Below are 16,199 nucleotides of genomic sequence, written 5' to 3'. Positions count from 1 at the left end.
GCACTCCGACCAGCCACAATAGGTCTGAAGGGTGGTCTATGACTATCTTTATGTATTTTCAGAAGGCCCTAAATAACCAGAACCAAGGGCTCATCAACCAAAAAATACATATATAACTCAAAACTAATCATTTTATTAAACAAGCAATTGTTTAAAGCATCACATATTCTAATTTTCTCAACTAACTAATGTCGTCTTTATCGATCACTACATAGTGTAAAGGATCACTCAGCATGTCTCTCATAGCATGAAAGTAGTCAGACTTGTCCAAGATGACTATAGAGCCACCTTTATCAGTTTGTCTAATGGCTATTGTAGCATCATTCTGTAAAGTAGTCAATGCTAACCTTTCATTAGATGTAAGGTTGTCAATATAATTGCACTTGCTACCATTTAAATATAGATTAAAAATCTGATGTATATCATGTTCAACTAACTTGTCATGCTTCTAATATAGGATGATTGGTCAGCATATACAAACTAGGTTTCCTAAAACCAAAAAAGGCAGCATTATTCACTTGTTCACCACCAAATTGCATCTTTAAGGAAACATTCCTAATAAATATTTTAGTGTCTAATATTGTGTCTGTCACATTACCATGCTGTGTAGGGATGAATGAGAGACCTTTCCCCCCAACACACTTTTCTCATCTGTGGTTAGAGGCCTCTTAGACAAGTTCCATAGAACTAAGCCTCTACCTGTCTCCACATTTTCTTGAAAGACTTATTGGTAGTCATATTAGCAACATCTTGGTAAATTTAGGGAAAGCTGTGGCTATGCTTAAAATGGGTCATGTGTTTATAGCCTACTTGACCATCTATGAACCTGTAGATGTTGTCGGGTACAAGATTCTTTGAAACACTACAGGCATCAATGACAGTTTGGAGAATATGTATTTATTTCAGTATGTTGTACATTACTGGGATTGTATTTAAAGTCGTGTTACATTCTTTGCTAAAACATTTAGTAAAATTGTTGTGGACCAGTGGGAAAATGGTACTGAAGGTCTGGAGCTTCCCTTCCTAGATACAGAGAAAACTGTTACAGAAATAGAGTATTCCTTGTTTGGCATTTGATTGTTTACATACTTGCCCTGGTCCTCATGTTTTTTTTTGCTTTGTAAATGTCCTGTGATTAGATTCCTGTAATATTTTGTAAAACCTCCCATGCCCATGTTGTTTTAGCTGAACAGATCTTTGTGGTTTACTGTTATTTGTAACAATTTTTTGCGCTGTCACTGATCCGTCCATCAGGCCCTCTCCCTTGCATATCTGACCCACCTGTTCCTCTGTGTCTGGATGTTGGCACATTGTCAGGTGAGGTAAGAATCAGACTGAAGGATTTTAGATTACTTGTGGCAACATGGAAATAACCCACGTTAGAAACCTCATATCTCCCCTCTTGATAGATGCACTGGCAAAACTGCTGCTGTTTTCTACATTTTGATTTTCCCCCAAAGTGATGGACACTTTCCACATAGAAGACTAATGTTTGGATGCTGTGGTAAACAGTTCTGAGGAAGTTGTGCTCTTTCTTGTTTGATATATAAACCAGAAAGCAACCATAAAATAAACTTTTATTTAGTCTAGCAACTCTGCTACATGCCTTTAAAGATTCGTGCATCTAATGTAGATGAGGCGCTAGACTGAATAACTGCATTTTCTGGTCACTTTGTGCTTTTATATATTCGTGGCTATGTATACATATATATATGTTAAAATGAACTCACTGCAGCAAAACTAAAGAAATACACACTAGACGGAACTGGTATTAAGCGCTTTCATCCTTCAGTGATGCTAGTGTGTATTTCTTTATTTTTTCTGCAGTGAGTTCATTTCTCTGAGCTTTTTGGTTGTATTATTTTATAATACAGAAATACCTCACAAAGAGGATTACCGGCCTCAGAGATGCCCTATGCAGACCGTCTCAAAAAACTGCAGCTTTACTCCTTTGCATATCGCCTACTCAGAGGCGATCTCTGCCTAACACACACAGCTGTCAAACCCCCCAGTGCTTTTGGACATGTTCCACTTAAAGAAATCCCAGTCCCTATGAGCTACACGCTCTAGGGACCCAAACCTCATCACCACAATAAACAGAACATGCTGGAGGGATGGATTCCTGTCCCAGAGACTTCCCATACTCTGGAACAAACTACCTATCTATATCAAACAAAGCTCCACATTAGCACTGTTCAAGAAAAATCTTGATGATTGGATGGGAGATAGGAAATTCACCCCGGGGATCACTTCTGTGGCTCTGCTCGACAATGGCGGAGGAAAATAATTTTCTTGGATGGCGAAAGCCAGGTTACCTTTGGCTAAGCTTATATAGGCCCTAGGGCCAATAGCCTAGTACCTACCTATGAACCTAAATGCCACTGTGCTTGATGTTTTGAATGGAGATCACAGTATAGTGCGGATTGGGAAATGTATCCCTTTCCTCACTGTGGTGTGATCTTGGAGTTGGAATATATAATTTGCGGGGGGTGTGGGGGGTGCAGGGGTCTTTCACCCCTTCAAAAACATGAATACAAGTGTAAGATTTTCACTTACCTTATCAGCGATATGGACATCACATTCAGTATTCAATGAAAATGCTGAATCTGCTGATTTCATTCATCAGATTCGACAATTTCAACTACTTAATATGTAGGAATTCAGAGCTGTCTTTCGATGTTAGGAACTTGTTTTGTTTTAAACATCAAGATTTTGATAGTAAATGTGTATGTATATATGTATATATATATATATATATATATATATATATATATATATATATATGTGTGTGTGTGTATCTTATATTATTTAAAAAAGTAGCCCGATTTGTATTAACACTATTCCCAACAGTGAAATGCATAGACAAGTAAAGGGGCACACATGCAGCTAATAGCGCTAGTCAAGAGAAATAGAACAGGAAAATACCAATAAGTGGTCAATAATTCATAGCAAACCAGAAAGTATAAGACTAAACTAGACAGAAGCATACAGCCATTCTTTGTTAATTTGCTCAGTGAAGCTTGGTAATAGGAAGATCACCCGTCTTTTCACTAGCAGGTACCTCATAAATACTAAAAGGGGAAGTGAAACTTGCAGTCATTTGAATAACCTCTTAGTTGACAAAGAGATTATCAATGCAATTTGGTTGACAGGAAGGTTGCTGAGCAGTAATACAATGTTTGATATTGCATAGTACTGTGTATTTGTGCGTGTGTGTGTGTCTGAGTGTATCTATCTATCCATCTGTCTATAGATATGAATGGAAGTATCTATAAATATGAATTGGAAGCATTCCCTCCTCGACTTAAACAAGCAAATAAAACATTGTAAGGCATTCTAAAGCTAACTATGGATCCAAATTAACCTCCTTCACGATAATAACCATAAGGCCTTCTTTAGCTATGTCAGAAACCTTAAAGGAAAAAGCCAGATCTGTGCAGAACTGGTTGTTAATGGCACCACATATACTAAACCTGCAGAAAAACTAACCTGCTAGCTCACAGGTTCAGTGAATACTCCCCCCCCGCCCCTGTCCCCACCACATATAACCAAAGCATCCCTACCACCTGTCCTTAACCTAGTATATCCAAGGAGCAGGTCGCAATTGGTCTCTCCAAAGCCAAAAACACAGCATCTGTGGGACCTGATAATATCCCAGGCTGTGTTTTAAATAGATTAAAACAGGAACTAGCTTACTGCTAGGTACTCTTTTTAACCACAGTCTAAGCAATGGTTTTGCACCTGCTGAATGGAAAACAGCAGCCATCATCCTATTACATAAAGGAGGTGCCTCCACAGACCCTGGCAACTATAGACCCATAAGCCTGACCAGCCTAATCTGCAAGGCTATGGAAAGAATAATCACGGACCTTATCAACAAAAATATAGGAGACCTCCAGACGCACAACCTGACCCAGTTTGGCTTTCTTAAAGGGAGATTCTGCCTCTTGAACTTGGTGGACTTTGAGACAGTCACCAAAGCCCTGGACGAAGGGCAAATTCAGGCACACAGCCTACCTGGACCTGACCTAGGCCTTCGAGACTATTCCCCACTCAGACATCATTGATAAACTCACCCAGCTGGAGATCAACTTGTATATTGTCAGGTGGGTTGCAAACTGGCTCACCGATAAGAACGCGCACAGTCAAAATAGGTGACTCTACCTCCACTAGCAGACCCATTACTATTGGTGTTCCACTGGGATTAGTGCTGGGGCCCCTATTGTTTGGAATCTACTTCTGCGTTGTACAGGTTAAAATGAAAGGCTTATGGCTGACAAAGTTTACTGATGATTGCAAACTGGGTGTACTCATCAAGACCCCAAGCGATGTCAATATCCTACAAGAGGGACTTACACAGACAAACAGCTAGTGCCAAAGTCATGGGCTAAAACTCGGTACAAAAAAATTCATGATCATCCCCTTCAGCAAGGATGATGTCCCTGCAGATTACCATATTAGTAACAACACCTTAAGCATGGAATCAGTGGTGAGAGATTTAGTCATAGAGGTTAACAGCAACCTTTCCTTTGACCACCACGTCTCCACAGTGGTGAGAAAGGCTTTCTATATCATTCACCTCATAACTAAGGGCATTGCATCCAGTAGAAAAGTGGTTATAATATCCCTATACTCCTCACTCATCAGGACAATAATAACTACAATGCTACCTTTGGTATGTACCTTACAAGGCACCTGCAGCAACTGGAAAGACCTCAAAGGTTTCTTACAACGATAATTCAGGGTCTTCATACATTGACAGACTGAAATCACTGTCACTGTATTCTGTGTCTTACAGACTACTCAAAGGTGACCTCTGCCTTGCAATAAAAGCAATCTCAGCTCCTGCTGTAATGGAAATGCTGCTCATTAGTAAATCAAATGGTATAAGATGCACTCGCCTTAGGGAGCTCAACTAGTATGTCACATTAACAGCACTTGCTGGAGAGGCAGATATGTCTCGCAGAGTTTACCTCTCCTCTGGAACAAACTTTCAAGTGAAGCAGGGTCCCTCGCTGACCATATTTAAGCATAATTTGGATGATTGGATGGGAAACCATAAATTGACCCCAGAAGTTTCACCTATGCCCCTCTTGGACAGGGGTGGTAGTTGACTTAGTTCTGTTTACCTTGATATTCTTGGGAACAGAGGTTGTTCTTGGCTAGGCTTGTAAGGGCCCTAGGGCCATTAGCCTAATAACCTCCTATGATCCTATTTATATTAGATATATATATATATATATATATATATATATATATCTGTATGTAGAGTTCCCTTATTTGTTTTTAATGGTGTGTTTGTATACATGTACGTGTGCATGTTTATATCTATATAAATAATGTGCATGTGTGTCATTTCATCTAAAATGCAACTTATCTAAACACAACTTATTGAATACAATTCATATAAACAAGCAAGCAGAACTTGTGTGGGGGGGGGGGGCAGAACAATTTTTTTACAGCCCCCTCCATCTTGTATATAATACCACCACAGCCACACAACAGTGGAAGAAAGGGGAAAAACACTAGAAGTGCACTACAAGGGTTTGAGGTTGGCATAATGGTTACAGTGTTTACCTCACAAACACAAGATATAGGTTTGATGTTCACCTTTGAAGGGAGACTGCTAGGCTTAAAATGGCCCATAGGGACAAGCAGTCAGGTACTTCCCTATGAACAAGCTTGCACAATCCAGCACACTGTAATAAAGCAAACAGCAACATTACTTGTACATCTTTTAGAAAACTTATACCGGTGATTAAAAAAAAAATTCTGCAATGCACAAAAACATTTGTTCTTGTTTTAGTTTTGGTATTTTAGATGAAATTAGTTTAGATAAGTTGGGTTTGATAAGTTGCGGTTAGGTAAATTAAGTCTTAGATGAAATGACATATACTCATTCACACAATTTCCCACAATTGCTTTTTCATTTGTCCTGTGGATGTTGTATTTAATTTGTTGTGGTTATGCTAGATGTGCTGTTTTTTATGTTTTCCTGCAGTCACAGTTAAGTCTTCACATCTGTTAAGTTAGTATTAGTATATTAGTATTCTTCTGGCGATGATGTGTAATTCATTATCGCAACCCATTTTCAAATCCGCAGAATATTTATTGATCCACTAATTTATATGTGTTTTGGCTTGAATTTCTTTTTTTCTTCCTTGGGCATTTTATTGATTGCAGGTATGGTGTGCGTTTTTGGAATTAAGCCTTTCTCTGAATCGAAGAATGTCTGCAATCACCAAACATGCTTGTGTCATGGCTGCTGCAGAACTTGACTTTCATAGCTAGCAGAATCTGACTGCACATGTGATTATGTGATGTACATTAACAGCAGTGTGAATAGCAATGCCTTTTCTAGATATATATATATATATATATATTTTTTTTTTAAGTCAAAAATACCATTTCAATGTACTTAAATAGCTGAATGTCTTGCAATATTTTTTCAAAACGCACATCGTTTTGCTGTACTTTGTTTTAATTCTTTCTTTTAAGGATACTCACTGAGGACCAGGACAGTTACCTTTGCAATGTCACCCTCTTCAAGAAAGCAGTTGATGACTTCAAGCACAATGCCAGGGAAAGCAAGTAAGAATGGACTTTTACAATATTTTACATGCACTCAAGTGACAGATTTGAGAATTAATTATGTTATTGTCAAATGCAGGTTTATCGTTCGTGATTTTCAGTATAATGAGGAAGAGATGAAAGCAGATAAAGAGGAAATGAACAGACTTTCAACTGACAAGAAGAAGCAGTTTGTAAGTTTTCCTCTGAAGACAATACAGTTGATAATTATTCATGATCTTCATGATATTAGCCCTTTATAGAAATAGGGAGGGGCTTGAATTCTTGCTACTTTCAAAACTGTAGCTATGCTGTAACTAAGTTTGTTGTGCTGTATTTGGGTTTTGGATGTGCACACTAGGAAAATATTGCTTAGGTAATTGTGTAATATGTGGTGCAAAATATACCAACAATGATTAATAATCCTAAACAGAAAGAACGTAAAAGTGTTTGAAGTGGAGTACTTGAGTTTTATTTGGCATGAAAAGGTTGGAGAAAGTATGCAAACAGAACCCTGAAGTTGTATTAGGGAAAGACTAATTTAGTCCACTGTGCATACCTATTTCATACAGCCTGTTTAAACTGCTTAAAATCCTGATCTAATATCAAGGACTGTCATGTGCTGGATATTTCTTCTTTCTTCAGCAATTAGAAGTTCCTTTTTTCAGGAAGAAGGACATTCAGGGATATCTGTGCACCCTGATGTTGGCCGTGACATAATACACAAACTTCACAATCATGCTCATCCCCTAATTGCACTAGTTTTTTTTATTACCACTTGCTCACTTCACATCCTTACTCTTGTCTATTGTCAGTAAGGCCTTGCATTTGGATGTCATAAGGATTTTAATTGTCCATTTGACCATCAAATTACCAGCCAAGAGCTGCACTGGCTAAGATAGAGATGTTACATTTAATCATTTTTAAAAGTAGCACAACACAATAAAAAATAGATTAAATTATTAAAAAAAAGATCAACGACTTAACAATAATATGGATGATAAAAAAACAGATGTCATTACTATTTACAATAAACTACTATACAAAATATGTAAGTACATATTTGCTCAGGCTTTAGTTTATTAAACATTCTATTTGTACTAAGACCACTAGAACTAGTTATAAACCTGACTGTGTAGGTTAAGCAAAGCCCTGAAATAGTACGGTCAAGTCAGTCAACTAGAGACCTAATGTGTTAGTGCAAGATGCTGATAACACGCAACACTGCCAAATCATCAAAACTATATAGTAACAGTAGGTTTTACCTAAAATAACTTTTAATTTGCCAATCCAGCTCAAATTTCTAGTATTAGAGATACAGGGCCCTCTGATTTTTTTGGGTACATGGTCTATAGCCATAAAGCTAAACTATGTCCCTGGGAACAATGCATATGTTTGGCCAGTGTGTTGTCATCTTTACATGATGCTGTTGATATCCCTTTGTAATAGTTCCTTCAAATTTAATTTTCCTGCTAGATGGGGTTTGAGGATATCAACCTCCAGTTCTTACGGATGATGTCCAGAATTGCTTCTGAATTAACCTGAAGCACTGATGACAATATCCTTTGTAAGTTTGACATCTAAATAATCCAGCTTGGGTAGAAAATTTAAAAAAGTGAACTTCAGGAACTCAGTGGAATTACTGATATTATCCACCAGTTTTTCTTCTGTAAATAGAATAGTAGTTACTGGTTAGTACTATTTATCTGCATATCCTTAAAACCAGTTCACTTCCAAAAACTTTTGTATCCTGTCCATTCCTGTCCATCGCTTCTAAGCGGCGCGCGCGATAGAGAGTCATGACACATCAATAGTTAACAAGTTGTCATCTTCATTGAATGGCAGTTTGTTTATGTTCAAAATAAAGTCTGCAAACAAGGTTCCTCATTGTGTACTTTGATAGAGATGTTCTTTATGTTGTTTGGTAAGTAAACATGCTATGGATGTGTTTCCAGCTTCCCATGAGGTCTTCATTGTGAATGCCTCCTAGAAGGAAATTTATCAGATGACATACAAGTTCTTGTAGCATGGCATTAACATATTTATCACTTATATGCATATTCCCATTTGCTCCACACTGTTATCTCCCTTTTCTAGTTATAATGTGTACGTTTTTAATATATGTACATTCAGTGAAGTAGCATGCATTATGCTGCATTCATCATTTAAATTGTTTAATTTTATATTAAGCATGTCATGTGATTTTATATCAAAACTGTACTCTCTTGTCATCAGCATATGGAGTTTTCAATCCATAAAAATCATGGCAAACTCTCAAGCTGTTCATATACTTGGTTTCTTCAGTTGTCTTCCAGATTTGAAAAATGTATGATGGACAGGTTGACAGACGAGATCAGACAGGAGTCCCCGTGGACTATGATGTTTGCAGATGACATTGTGATCTGTAGTGAGAGTAGGGAACAGGTGGAGGAGACCCTGGTGAGGTGGAGATATGCTCTAGAGAGAGGAGGAGTGAAGGTCAGCAGGACTAAGACAGAATATATGTGTGTGAATGAGATGGAGGATAGAGGAATGGTGAGGATGCAGGGAGTAGAGGTGGCGAAGGTGAATGAGTTTAAGTACTTGGGATCAACAGTTCAGAGTAATGGTGAATGTGGAAGAGAGGTGAAGAAGAGAGTACAGGCAGGGTGGAGAAGGGTGTCAGGAGTGATTTGTGACAGACTAGTACCAGTAAGAGTGAAAGGGAAGGTCTACAAGAGGGTAGTGAGATCAGCTATGTTGCATGGCTTGAAGACAGTGGCATTAACAAAAAGGCAGGAGTCAGAGCTTGACGTGGGAGAGTTGAAGATGTTAAGATTTGCACTGGGTGTGACGAAGATGGACAGGATTAGGAATAAGTATATTAGAGGGTCAGCTCAGGTTGGAAGGTTTGGAGACGAAGCCAGAGAGGCAAGATTACGTTGGTTTGGACATGTGCTGAGGAGGGATGCAGAGTATATTGGGAAAAAGATGCTAAGGATGAAGCTGCCAGGTAACAGGAAAAGAGGAAGGCCTAAGATAAGGTTTATGGATGTGGTGAGAGAGGACATGCAGGTGGTTGGTGTGACAGAGCAAGATGAAGAGGACAGGAAGAAATGGAAACAGTTGATCTGCTGTGGCGACCCCTAACAGGAGCAGCCAAAATAAGAAAAATAGGACTATTCACTTTGGATATTTAGCTTTCCTTTGAGAATAGTTCTTGCTGCTCTCTAACTTTTTAGTTAGCAACAACTAGGGAAACCACTTCCTGCAGCATTCGATTGGTACTGACTTAAAAGTCTCTGTTTTTTTAGAACAATTCTGGTTCCTTAAATTCCAGTGTACTTTTATTTAATCAGATGTTAAGAGATTCTTAGCTCACATCATTCCTTGAATAACATAGGATCTTGGTTCTGATGCTTTATCAAGTGCTTTAGTTTCAGGCTGCAGATTTTCCATTTGTGTTTATATCCTTACTTTTTCTATATTTTCTTCCTTTTTTGATGTAAGCTGGACATTTAAGCTTTATTTGGTTTCATTCCATTTTTTTTTTAGTTTATATTTCTTTTTAGATGTTAGTAGCGTACTTGAAGTAGGTAATTTGATTTCTGTCCTTTTGTCCATTAACAATAGAGCTACTGAGTTCCTACGTGGAATATTTCTAGAGTCTAGAATTGTAAGATAATGATCATCTTTATTTTACTTTGTTAACCGGCTGAGTTCTCAAATCATTTTAGTCACACACTGGACCACAGAAACAGTGAATAAATAGTTATAGATACATAGACATTTTTCATTTGGGTACCAGGAAGATGTGATAAACGCAGTTTACCTTCACATGTTTGAAGTGCACATCTCCGATGGCAGATGTGCGAAAGGAAGCTTACAGGATGTCAGTTTTGACAAACCATGTATGTTCGAAATTACACATGAGCGAAAGCCAGTGTGCATTCGCTCATTGTAATTCGTTGTTTTGAGGTGCAGATCGCACTACAGTGGCGGTCTGAACATGCACCCCTTCCTTGACTGTAGTGCGATTTCGGAGTTAGTATAATAAAGTAGCAGGGGGTGTGAGGAGTGCAGGGGAGTTGCCCCCCCTGCATATCGGTGTTTGGAGACATCTGGTGATGTCTTTTAAATGTCAGGGGGAGTGCACTGTTGTCATGGATGTCAGGGGGAGTGCACTGTTGTCATGGATTTCAAAAATGATGGATTTTCGAATTCCAAGAAATCATTTTCGACATTTGTTTGCAGGCTTTTACCGTTTTTCGATATTTTAAGTTGCACAGAATGCCGTTTGGTTATTTACATTTCAAACAAATGAAGGTAAACCAATAAACACTCTTAAAAGTGCAGTAGTAGTAGTAACCAAGAAAATATTTTTAGTGCAGCATTGTGGGAGTATTTTTCCTTTGGACTTGAAATATTTATGCATGCATTGAAGTTAAATTTCAGCATCAAAATCTTGTATTACAGGCTGTCCTTTGGTATTACAACATTGTGCATCACCTAGCTCAAGAACACAGTTTGTAATTCATGAATCATACGTGCATTTGTTGTGGCTGGTTTGATTGATTGTTTTTACAATATGTATAATAATAATCTACACATATAAGACCTTTTAAAGTGCAAACTAATTTAGCAGTAAGTCATGCTTGCATGTGGCTTGATCATCAGAGTAAAGTCTAAATAATTAAACAAGCCAGCCATGTCAACATTCTGCATTATACACATAGGTTTGAGTTACTGCAGGCATACAATACCATTATTTTAAAAAGTTAATTTATTTTTAAAATGATGCCATTCTGTGCAGGAACTTCTTTTTTTTTTGTTTTCTCACTTCTTGCTTGCAGTACACAAATTAGTGCTGTTCTGCTCCTCCATTTGTTATGTATGCACAGATGATTTAAGTGCATTTACTATCACCTTTTCTGAATAGGAGCCAAAAGTGTGCTTGCATCCAGATAATTACATTTGGATATTGCAAAAATGGAAAATGGGGAAAGTGGATGGATGGATATGCTCACACCTGACATTTTCATGCAAGTTTTATTATTTTTTTTTTATTTTAGGTTGGCACATCACTGTACTTTGTGGAGTAATGCTTTGTGCTTTCCAAGGGTTTATTTGTTTTTTTGTTTTTTTTTTCTATGTTGCAGAGAATATGACAGCTATAGATTTTATTTGCAGTTGTTGTGGAGACATGTTTCCTTTTGTGGCTGGATTTTTTTCTTTAAGGAATAATTCATTTTAGTGGGCATATTGATTATTGTGTCAGGTCAGATTCCACATTTTTGCATAGTGGTGAACAGATGATGATGTATTTGTGTCCACTCTACTCCACAGATGTCATGGTACTGGATATGCTAGGATTTCATTTTAGATCGTTACTGTGCGAGAGATCGCATACATTACAGAATTTACTTGTTCTACTTGTGTCTCGATTTTTTTTGCAGTTTACTATTCTCAAACATGATTTGGCTTTCCTCTCAAGAAGTCATCATCTTAGTTAATGGGAATCTGTTATTTTGACCTTTGAATATTAAACTTGGTTTACAACTTATTTGTTTTCTTGAAAGAGAAATAAGACTGAATTTGTTCTCTTAAGAATGATTTTTGCTCAAACCATCCTCTTACAATTTTTTTTTGGTAACTGCATTTCTAAGTCGCACTCAGGATTAACCCCTCTTTTATGCCCAAGGTAGTGACAGATGCTTCCTTAAATCAAGCCATGCATCTGCCTACCTTCTTCCCCAATCTACAAAACAAAGAGCAAAGCATTCTTCATGCCTTGGATGTGCATAGGTATCTCTGTTACTATCTTGACAGAACAAACACTTTGAGGAAATTAGACTAGCTGTTTATGCTGTGAGGGCACACTCCAATAGGGCAACTGCTGCCTCTACTGCCTTCATAAAAGGGTTAACCACCAAAGACATCCTGGAGGCTGCTACCTGGTCTTCAGTGCATACCTTTACCAAACATTACTATCTATTAGCCTTCTCCGGTCCAGAGCAGAATTTGCCAGTGCCATCCTGCAGAGCATCCTCGCCTCTCCTTAATCTGCCATTCCCCCTTCTTCTCAGCTTTAGGAATCATTCTAATGTCAGGACTGCAACAGTGAAACACAAAGACCATAGTACAGTTCAGTATACTTTCCATAAATTTGGATGTTCCAGTGTGTATTCAGTGATGCAATATTCTTTTCCTCCCCCCAGCCTATAGGGTAGGCTTAAACAAGCTTCTTCTCAAATCAGGGGGACCCTCCTCTTGCCCTCTTCCTTTCTTATGTTTAGTATCAAAGGCTCTTGACTTCAGGGCCCATCTAGGAGGGCTCCTACCTTCAGAGGGCAAGAAAAAACTAAGATTTTGACACCAGCTGACTCCCCTTGTACCCAAGCATACTGACATTGGTTGGGGCACCCACCAGCTGTTGTAAGAGAGAGATTTTTCTCTGGTAGTTGGACCGAAAATCCCACAATCAGGCCTATAACAGGGTATACACTCGAGCATCTACATTTATGGTTACGTATACACAACTGTACTTTCTGCCTACAAAGTATTGTAGATTTATTTGAGAAAGTAACTGAAGCTGTGGATGATGGCATATTGTTGTACACTGCCTACCCTTTGTTACTCTCCCACACAATGTCATTATTGAGAAACTGACCCAATTAAATACTAACCCTTACATAACTTCTTGAATAGACAACTAGCTCTGAAACAGGACTCACTTAGTCCAAGCTGGTGGTGCAAAAGGCAGAGCACCAGTGGTGTCCTACAGGATTCTGTTTTGGGCCACTTTGACTTGCATTTCTCATATATACAAGCCAGTATCAGTATCTGGCTGACTAGGTTCACTAATTACATCAAACTGGGGTCTGTCATCAACTTACCAGGTGATAGCCTTATCCTTCAAAAAGGGTGTAACCCACATAACCTGTTTGTGTCAGGACCCCACAATCTTAAATTCAGTGCAAAGAAATTGCAGTATTGTCCTCTTTGGAAAACATGAACATCCCTACACCTATACTCATAAACGAAACACAGGGAAGTAAATATTGAGAGTAGAAATAGCCAGGGAATTGTTATGGCTAGGCTTGTATAGGCCCTAGGCCCAATAGCCTAGTACCAACCTATGAACACCTCAAAGTAGATGATGCCATAAGAGATTTAGGTATACTTATGGACAACTGTAGTGTGACTACCAAATATCTACCATTGTTAGGATGTGCTTCTGCCTAGTGCACTTAATAGCTGTTACATATTGTCCAGATCCAATGAAGTTATTGTGCCTTTTTGCTCCTCTCCTTTCGGGCCTTAATAGGATATAATGCTTCTTTAGGCATGAACCTATCCAGGCATATTGCCAACTAGAAGAAAACACAGTGCTACTTGGCAACCTTTGCTTAGCTTACATGACTGTAAAATAACTCTGTCCTGCTTGACCTTTCATATCCTTGTAAAGCAAATGACACCACCAATATCTATTCTAGGGATCTAAAACTTGTCATAACTTTAAACTTGTGGTGGGATAGATACTTTTCCTTAACCTTTGAAGTAAGCCCTTATCCATCTCAAGCAAACTAGCATCCTGACATGCACTTTAAATTTATATTGGATGAGTGGATAGGATCCATAAATTCACACCTGGTATAGATCCACAGACTCTTATGGGCAAATGGAGCAAGTAGCGGGAGTTGGAGTGACTATGCTTCTAACGTATTTGACTGATATCCTAGGCTAGTATGCCCCAACAGTAGACATCACCACTAAGCTGAGTTCCTTATGAGCTCCAGAGATTGGTTTGATGTGCGACTTAAAAAGGGGAGTTGCTTGAATCATTTCACGTTTCTTTTCTCTTTAAAGAGTGGTTGATCAGCAACTGCTCTATCCATGGGTACCATCCATGTGACTTTTCCATAATTACCCATTCTACAAACTGTTTAATAGCCTGCATGCTAGGAAGGAATTAGTGTCCCAATCCAAAAATAAATGAGAGTAACTTCCAGTCCTCTGCGTGCAGGGAAGAAAAAAACAATATTCATCAGAAAACTCTGCATGAATGGGGAAAATACATTCCAGAATATGAAGAGCTAACTGATTCAAAACATGAAAACAGTATTCGAGTCCTAGTGCATAAGTAAATGCTCAAAACCATTTTTTGTGTACCCAATAAATCTTTCTAGGGAAAATTATTATTTTGCACAAAAATTGTGTTTTATACAGGAATACAGAAACTTCAGAAATGTAGGACTAAAAATTTACAGAATTTTTAGGTTAACATAAATTTCCATTAAACCATTAACAATGCATGCTAGGTACCATACAGTACATCATATGAAAAATAAATTGGATATCATTTTTAAATAGCCTGAAGAGCTTTTTGGTCAATTCATCCCAGAGGAACTTTGTGAAGTTATCAAATTAATGTCAAAAGGCCTTTTAGTAGAAAACAGACTAAGCTACTTGTATAACAGCAACCAAGGTCACAAATAACACCAGCTTCAAAAGCAAGCCAGGAAACTAAAACAGTTGCCTTTCAGTTTAATGTACCTGGTGCTCTTACCCTTCTAAAGATTTTTTCTGGTTGTTTCCTTAAGCGTTGTCAGAAATGCAACTAGCATGCATTATGAAATCTAGGTGTAGACTGAAGTTGATGAAGCAGTTCTGTTGTAACAAATTCACACACGTTCTCACATCACAACAGCTCCTTTCCTAGTCACCCATGCTCTTCTTGCTGCATTCATTAAAATGGAAAACATAGAAGTAAGTCTTTCTTTTTCCCTGCCTGGCGCAGACCCCCTACACTCATCAAAATTATAGATACTAAATCCATATTTACAAAATAATAACTGTTTATTATTTAATAACTTTCATGGATTCATTAACAAAAATGTTTCCCACTGATCCCTCTTCTACTAGCATCTTAAACTCTAGAACCAGCTTGGCTACTAACTTCTCTGAATACTCTCCAACTTCTAACTCCTCAAGTACTTTCTCCCTTACATCTGTTTCTACTAGCTATATAAAATCCCTACTCTCTAAACTAAAACCCTGCTCAACATCCACTGATAATATTCCTTCTTATTTCCTGCAGTTAGCTGATTCACTTGCTGTCCCTCTGTCCATCTTGATAAATTGCTCTGTTACTGAGTCTAAGGTCCCTTCTATCTGGAAAGAATCCTGCACTCTACCTATACACAAGGAAGGTAACTCCACTAAAGTCACCATTTTTAGACCCATCGTCATTCTATTCCTTCTCTCTCAAACAAGTCATGCAAAACCTAGATCAAGCTAACCTGTTCACACCCAGACAGCATGGCTTTTGCCCTAAATGCAGTACCACTGCTGCCCTAATATCCTTCCATAACACTGTTTCTCTAGCCAGAGATAACAGACTAGTCTCTTGTCTTTTCTTAGACATGTCAAAAGCTTTTGACACTGTGTCACACTCACTTCTACTCTCTAACCTTAACTTGTTCGCATCTGCTGTTCCCTGGTTCTCCATGTATCTTACTGACCAAGTGCAATCAGTTAAATGACATTCTGGTCTATCCCCCCCCCCCCTCTCTCTCTCTGTTAAAATGGGAGTTCCTCAAGGCTCTATACTTGGTCCATTACTTTTTAATATATTTACCAATCAACTC

The 16,199-nt window shown here is 38.2% G+C and overlaps 1 protein-coding gene across 1 annotated transcript in view; it reads left to right on the top strand.

Moving 5' to 3' along the window:
* ATP6V1C1 (ATPase H+ transporting V1 subunit C1) overlaps positions 1 to 16,199 on the top strand; it is a 1,077,102-nt gene that overhangs the window by 760,405 nt on the left and 300,498 nt on the right. The window contains exons 9-10 of the mRNA XM_044065676.1: positions 6,499 to 6,591; positions 6,671 to 6,764. Of these exons, the coding sequence (XP_043921611.1) occupies positions 6,499 to 6,591; positions 6,671 to 6,764 (187 nt within the window). The remainder of the gene's footprint in view (positions 1 to 6,498; positions 6,592 to 6,670; positions 6,765 to 16,199) is intronic.

The sequence above is a fragment of the Protopterus annectens genome, chromosome 3.part0 (assembly GCF_019279795.1).
Source record: "Protopterus annectens isolate FY-2018-M chromosome 3.part0, PAN1.0, whole genome shotgun sequence".
Taxonomy (NCBI): domain Eukaryota; kingdom Metazoa; phylum Chordata; order Ceratodontiformes; family Protopteridae; genus Protopterus; species Protopterus annectens.
The sequence above is the reverse complement of the archived record's forward strand: the minus strand, read 5'-3'. Positions and strand labels throughout refer to the sequence as shown.